Here is a 7,764-nt window from a genome sequence, read left to right on the forward strand (position 1 = left end):
TGGCTCTACTAGGAACCAAACCCAGCAAAAGCTGAACTGTATCACTGTGATTTGTCCCATAATGTTCTGTGTATTTTCCTCTGTTTTTGATTCACTATTTTTTTCTTCTGTTAATGTTGCTCTTCCACCGCCATTTACACGCCGATCATCTGCGCTATGTTCATGTTCACACACACATACACACACACACACATAAGGATACAACACACACACACACACACACACACACATACATACACTAGCCTACACTACATCCATTAGTTGAATGATGACACCTGAGCTCACCTCTTTGGATGTACACAGAGTTGGTTCGAGGGAAAAATCTTTAACCACCTAAATAATATGCAAACAGACATTATCTTACTACAGGATACTCATTTATCCAAGACAGCAGATAAACTCACCACAGTTTCCTCACTCGTACTCAGCCTGCTATAACACCAAACAAAGAGGTGTCACCATTATGATAAACAGGAAAATGCACTTCAGTCATAATACCACTACTGTAGATCCAGAGGGTCGATTTATTATAGTTAACATTTGTATTTATAATACTGATTTATGCATTGCTAATATCTATGGCCCGAATGTTGACGACCAGGGCTTGACATTAAGTTTTTTGCTCACTAGCCAATGTGGCTAGTGGTTTTCCAAAGTTACTAGCCACACGGCATTTTCACTAGCCACATTTTTGTTGTTGGGAAATTACGTTTTTTTTATGATTATATACATTATATATGATTATTAAGTTGACTATTGCATGCTAAAATTTACTACCATTATCATTAGCTCTGATGAGGTTGTGTGAAAAGCTCCTTTTTTATGAAAATATTTCTATTAAGATAAACACATAAAAATATATTATTATATTTATAATAATAATAATAAGCTTTATTTATATAGCACTTATCAAACAAAGTACAAAGTGCTTCACAACAAATCACACATAAAATACAAAAACAAATAACCACGTGGGTAAAAGATACAGGGGGATAAAATGCAGAATATAAGAACAAGGATCACAATAGAGTATAACGAATATGTTCAGTAAGACATAAGGAAGATAAGACAAGGAAACAAAGTGATAAGAACGGTAGGGCAGGAATAGTAAAACGAGTGGCAGCTCAGATAAAATCTGGATATGCTTTCCGGTAAAAGTAAGTTTTTAAAAGAGATTTGAAAGAAGAAGCCGACCCTGCCAGCCTAATTTCCTCATGCAAGTCGTTCCAGAGTCTGGAGGCCATGACAGCAAATGCTCGGTCACCTTTTGTTCTTAGTCTAGCTCCAGGAACAGACAAGAGACCCTTGCCAGAAGATCTTAGACCACTGGAGGGCTCATAAGGACTTAAAATATCTCAAATATAATCAGGACCCAAGCCATGAATAGCCTTAAAAGTAATGAGTAAAATCTTAAAATCAATCCTAAAACAAACAGGGAGCCAGTGCAATGATGCTAAAACAGGGGTGATATGGTCATATTTTCTTGTCCTAGTTAGGAGCCGAGCAGCTGAGTTCTGTACGGTCTGTAACCTATTTAGGGTTTTTTGATTAAGACAAGTGAAGAGGCTGTTGCAATAATCAACGCGTGAGGAGATAAAAGCATGTATAACATAACAGTTTCTGCATCTGTAACATTTAAAATAGGCCTTATTTTTGCGATATTTCTAAGGTTATATATATATAAAATATATATAATAAAAGTGCTGTATGGGTGTAAAACAGGCTAATTGAAAAGATAAAAACTAAACTGAAAAAAATTGCATCAGAAACAGTTTAAAATGTTTTACAACAGCACTAAATACTATAGTACAGAGTAGGAAAATGATAAGCATTAGAAACAAAGAGAAAAGAGAAGCAATTATGTTGTGTGTATTGTCCTGCTATCAAAAAAGCTTGCTATGTCATCGCTGGTCAACTTCTAATTAACAGCAGGCTAATCCACAACGTCTTCTTGTTTATGTTTCTGCACGGTCAAGTTCCTCCCTACATCTCTGAGCTGATACAGCTTAATACTCCCACCCGTAGTCTGAGGTTATCAGGTCAGAGGTTGTTAGTGGTTCCCCACACTCATTTTAAAACCAGAGGGGATTGTTCATTTCAAGCAGTGGCACCTAGGCTGTGGAATGCTTTGTCTTCCTTTCTATGTTGTGTGAATTCTGTTGATTCTTTTAAAAAGCAACTGAAGACGCTGCTATTCAAGCAGGCTTTTAGTTAGACGTGGGGTTTTTATGGTTTTGTTCTGTGTTTTCCATTTGTATTAAATTTTCTTATGCAATGTATTTTACTTTGTTGTATTGGTATTACATGTTATTGTGAAGCACTTTGTGATTTTTATCTGTGAAAGGTGTTATACAAATAAACGTTACTTACTTGTTTACAGTGTTGTCGGTCAGTAGTGCACAAGACAAAAGGCTTCACGAATGGACCAATGAGCAAACACTATGTGCAGGTAGTACTTCAGCAGTTGACAGGCTCAGTATGGCAGGCAGTCACCGTATTTGGAAATCAACAGACGTCGTGCAGACTACGTGGCTTTCAGCGTCGGCCGATGGCCGTTCTGTTCAGACTACACAACTTGCCGTCTTGTGACGGGAGTCTGTAGTCGTGGCGTTCACAGTACGTGAAGACAAAAAATAATGGCTGAAAGAATGGATTAGCACACACATGTAGCAGTGATTGTCTGTGCTACAGAGAGAGCTGGAGGTGTTTTGCGGTGAAAACAATACATGAGCGATTTTGGTCTTTGCGATGTTTCTTCACCCCACTCTCAGAGAACATACCTTGCTTTCACCAGTCCATCACTCATATTCTCACCTTGACAATTTTTTGGCTAGCAGCTCAATTATGACACTCAAACTCACCCTATCACTATCAGCGATCATGCACCTCTAGCAGTCTGTATGTAACTGCTGCTATTTTGATTTATTTTCCCATTGGTTTGGCTTAATCTCCTCTACACTGGGTCTTTATTAGGGAACATTCAGTGCAGCTCTTGGACAGGGAGTGTTGCATTGACTCCTCAGCAGGGATTGAGTGCAGCTGGGTGATTCCCTCTAGGCCAATCAGGATGTGGCAACGCCCATTCTGCAATGTGTGCAGAACTCTCTCCATACACTATTGTGGGGGTCTGGGGGAAACCAGTCAGTATCTGGTGTGACCACCATTTTCCTCAGGCAGTGAGTTGTTGATTTTGCCCTGTGGAATGTTGGTCCAATCCTCTTCAATGGCTGTGCGAAGTTGCAGTCAGGTCGAGACCCCGATGAGGACGACGAGCATGCAGATGAGGTTCCCTGAAACAGTTCCTGACCGTTTGTGCAGAAATTCTTTGGTTATGTATGTTGCAGCAGCTGTGGCTGGTCTCAGACGATCTTGGAGGTGAAGATGCTGGATGTGGAGGTCCTGGGCAGGTGTGGTTACACGTGGTCTGCGGTTGTGAGGTCGGTTGGATGTACTGCCAAATTCTTTGAAACGCCTTTGGAGATGGCTTGTGGTAGAGAAATGAACATTCAATTCACAGGCAACAGCTCTGGTGGACATTCCTGCAGTCAGCATGCCAATTGCACGTTCCCTCGAAACTTGCGACATCATTGTGCTGTAAATGCTCCGTATTTGTATAGCGCCTTTCTAGTCTTTTCGACTAGACACTAGACTTACACTACATCTGCATTCACCATTCACACACTGAGCCTATGTGCTCTTTAACCTTGGTCTCTCACACCAAAGGCATGCATCTTATCCACTGTCCCATCACCACCCCACGGGTTTACTAAAATTGCCTAATACAATATTTAACATCTACTGACATCTGAGCCCCAATAACCAAAGCTTGTTCTTTGGTAAAGTTGGATAATATTGAGACGTTTCTACCCTGTTTTATAAAAATTAAAAGACATTAATATTTGCTCTCCTCATTTCTTATCGAATATATCTCGAAGCATTTATTTAAATTTTTTTTTAAGATGTCTTGGTAGAAATTTTCCAATTTTCTTCTCCCCACTTGTAAAATGTTCTTCTCATTCTAAATATTCTTAAACATATTTGTAATGTTCCACCATATAAAATGCATTATCTTAAGCTCTCTTCTTCTTTTAACAACACTGTATTTGATAAACTTTATGCCAACTTTTTTCAGAATATTGCTTACCTTTTTTATTCAATAAAAAATCATCCTACTAGTAAGAAATGCTTCAGAGCTTCCCATATATCTACCATGCATCTGTACATCAGTTTGACCATCAAGGAATAATAAAGTTTATGGTAGATATGTTTGTCTGTGGGTTCTAAAATTCTGAAAACTTGTTCAAGTATGAAATCTTCTTCTGGTACACTACTCAGTTCCTTTTAACCAGGTGACTGTTTTCTAAATGCTCAAATTATTAAGTACACGTGAACTGGACTCCAAAGCACTACAGAGACAGCAATACAGTTTGCAAAGCAATGGGGCTTTATTGGAATTGCACGGCTGAGTTCTCAGAAGGCAAGGGGAATGATCTAGGTCCAGACGAGGAAAAAAACTGAGCAGATGACGAGGCTGGAGCAGCGGGCAGTGAGCAGGCAGGTCCAGGAAGTCTGAGAGACGAAGGAAAAAAAACACACAAGGAAACAACCTTAAGCCAGTTACTCAAAAACTAGCTGGCCAAGTTGTGTACCACAGTAGATACACAGACAATCTGGCGAATACTGGCGTGTTGGACCGGGGTTGATAACAGGCGGTTGATTAGGAATGAGGTGCAGGTGTGTGGAGACACAGAGTGCAGGCGCCAGGGAGAGAGCCACGCCCATCTACAAACCAAGCAGACTCACAAGGGGAAACAAACAGACAGGTACAATAGGATGGGGAAAACAGCAGAGAACAAAAGGCAAACAGAGGAGAGGGACCACTGGATATAACACAAATCCTGTGGGAAACTATTCCACCTTGGCTTTATCACAGTAATGTGGCACCCACTGTTAGATGTTGTTTTAAATAAGCACTTATTCTGTTTACAGTGTGTCCTCAGTAACGCTGCAAGTCTTTGTTTTCCACAAAATACTAATTAGCCCAGTCGTCAGCCCGCCTCTTCTCTGTTGGTATATGGGATTACACACTAGATGACTTGGCACTGTTCCTGTTGTCAAAGTCTACAACGTGACATTTCAAATCTGCCCCTACAATATTTAGTTGGTTCGGATCCTCCTGACTGGAATGTAATATAAAGGATTACAGCACAAAGCACCACTGAATGCACAATGCTACAGAGCTCTGATCAGAATGTGTTTCTTATGAAAGTGATCCTGGTTTCATTTCACAGTTGTAGTGCTCCATGTTTACATGCAGAGATTAGATTTAGTGTTTACAGTTTTTTTCAATTACTAACAAACATTTACCAAAACTCAAGATACTTTATCAAAACGCTTAACACAGCAACACACCTACCTCACACAATTAGCCAAACAGTACATTTTCTGCTTAAAACCACATTTTGTTCTTTAAACACAAACTCTACATTTGAAAATGCAAAATAACGTTCTCTACATACGCAAACTCAATCAAAACACAGCAAACCTGACTCAAAATCAAATCATTCTGTCAAAACACTACTACGTTTTCTTTCCAAAAGGAATCAATCATAGCACAACGACTTTCTAAATACAAAAAGTTGATGGCATTACTGAAACTGTATTACTTTTCATGTTTCAACTCTACCTGCATACAGTAAACTATGTGAAATCCATTGATTTTTGTAATTCAGTTTCCTTTTACTGTAAACCACCCTAAATTTTTGGCTTGGAGGTCAATTGTGTGCATTTTTGCCAACAAACTATGTAAAAGTGAATGAGTCATCTTTACTTTAAAAAATGTAGATTAGGAAAAAAATGTAAGTGACAGGCTTTATACATTGAACAACAAAGCTCTGTTTGATAAACTTAAAAGTGATATTGAACTCTGGTGAACACTCCCCATGTCAATGATTGGCAGAATTAATGCTATAAAAATGGTGACCTTACCCAGATTTTTATACATTTTCAGAACATACCCATTTTTCTGTCTAAAAAGTTTTTTCAGTAGATGCATTATACATTATTTATCCATCCATCCATCCATCCATCGTCAACCGCTTATCCTGCGTACAGGGTCGCAGGGTATACATTATTTAAGGTTTTGAAAATGTACGTAAAGAAAAGCTTAACATTTTAGAAATGGATTACAGTTTTTTCTGAATGCTTAAACCCTAACCGTGATTCTTATAGCACAATTTCTAAAACTATTAATACTTATAGCAAAAGCACTCACTGAGTTTGCAAAACTAACAGCACAAACACTGCTTTGCACTTAGTTTGCAATTTTGTAACACAGACTTTGCAAAACTGTAGGTACAATCCACTGCACAGCACTCTTTTTGCAGAACTGTAAACACAACAGTTTTTACTGCTTTACACTCAATTTCCAAATGATCAACACACTCCTAGCAAAACTATACACATGTATGGCTATTATTTACACTATTTTGCCAACTGTCTGGCACACTTTCACATGTGAAAACTGTTTTAGATAATTAGTTCACTTTGCAATCAGCCTATAAATAAGCCACAGGTAAGCTGTCCATGTGGAGCACAATGGAGGGAGCAGGAAGAGTGAGAAGAGTGAGAATTAGAGGAGGCCGAGGAGGCCGAGGAAGAGGACATGGAGGTGAAGAAGTAGGAGGAAGAGGAGGAGGAAGAGGACGCGGAGGTGAAGCGAGAGGGAAAGGATGACAAGGACAAGGAGGTGAAGTTAGAGGAAGAGGACAAGGAGGTGCAAGAGGATGACGAGGAGGGGGAAGAGGAAGGGTAAGAAGAGTAAGAAATAGAATTACTGATGACATCAGAGCTACAATAGTGGACCATGTAATCAACCATGGAATGACCCTGAGGGAAGATGGCCAACGGGTTCAGCCTAACTTGAGCCGCTACACTGTAGCAAGCATCATAAGGACATTTCGAAATGAGAATCTGTTAGTACAGTCACTTTGCACTAAGTTTTGTAGCACTGCCATACTCTAATGAGAAACACAACAATACCATACATGTAAAAATACTGAAATTGTTACTTTACAGAATTGCTAGACATCCAGATGCTGGGGGCAGAGGAAGAATGTTCACGCAGAACAAAAACAGAACAAGAGACACATATAGTCAATATGGTGATTGCAAATAATTCCATAATGCTACGAGAAATACAGCAGTGCATAATTGAGGATGACACCACCTTCCAAAACATACACAATGTGAGCATTGTCCCATTTGAAAGAAACAGTCAACGTGTAAAACAACTGCGATATGACTATGTGCAGGTAAGCTATAGTATCATTGGTACTGAAATGTTACCCACCCAAAACCCTACGCAGAGTCGCAGTCTAACACACTTCTCTGCTCCTCCATTTCAGGAGTTACTTAGTGAAAATCCTATAGTGACGGTGTCTGCCCCCCGACCATCGAAATTATTTAAAAAGGTAAACAGAAGAGGAGCTGTGCATAAAAACCTCATAAAGATTAAAACCACAAGAGCAATAGTGCAAACGAATAGGAGAGTTAAATGTGGACTCTTAAACATCAGATCTCTCTCTTCTAAAGGTGTACTAGTAAATGAACTAATATCAGATTATGATATTGATTTATTTTGTCTTACTGAAACCTGGCTGGGTGATGGAGAATATGTTAGCCTAAATGAATCCACCCCTCCCAGTCATATTAATACTCACATTCCTCGAGGCACAGGCCGAGGAGGTGGAGTTGCAGCTATCT

The 7,764-nt window shown here is 39.3% G+C and overlaps 1 protein-coding gene across 1 annotated transcript in view; it reads right to left on the reverse strand.

Moving 5' to 3' along the window:
* The window catches only part of cnpy1 (canopy FGF signaling regulator 1), a 36,745-nt gene extending 33,848 nt beyond the window's left edge, over positions 1-2,897 (reverse strand). The window contains exon 1 of the mRNA XM_046052001.1: positions 2,862-2,897. Coding sequence (XP_045907957.1) covers positions 2,862-2,882 — 21 coding nt within the window. The 5' untranslated portion in view covers positions 2,883-2,897. The remainder of the gene's footprint in view (positions 1-2,861) is intronic.
* Positions 2,898-7,764: the final 4,867 nt, after the last annotated feature.

The sequence above is a fragment of the Micropterus dolomieu genome, linkage group LG06 (assembly GCF_021292245.1).
Source record: "Micropterus dolomieu isolate WLL.071019.BEF.003 ecotype Adirondacks linkage group LG06, ASM2129224v1, whole genome shotgun sequence".
NCBI lineage: Eukaryota > Metazoa > Chordata > Actinopteri > Centrarchiformes > Centrarchidae > Micropterus > Micropterus dolomieu.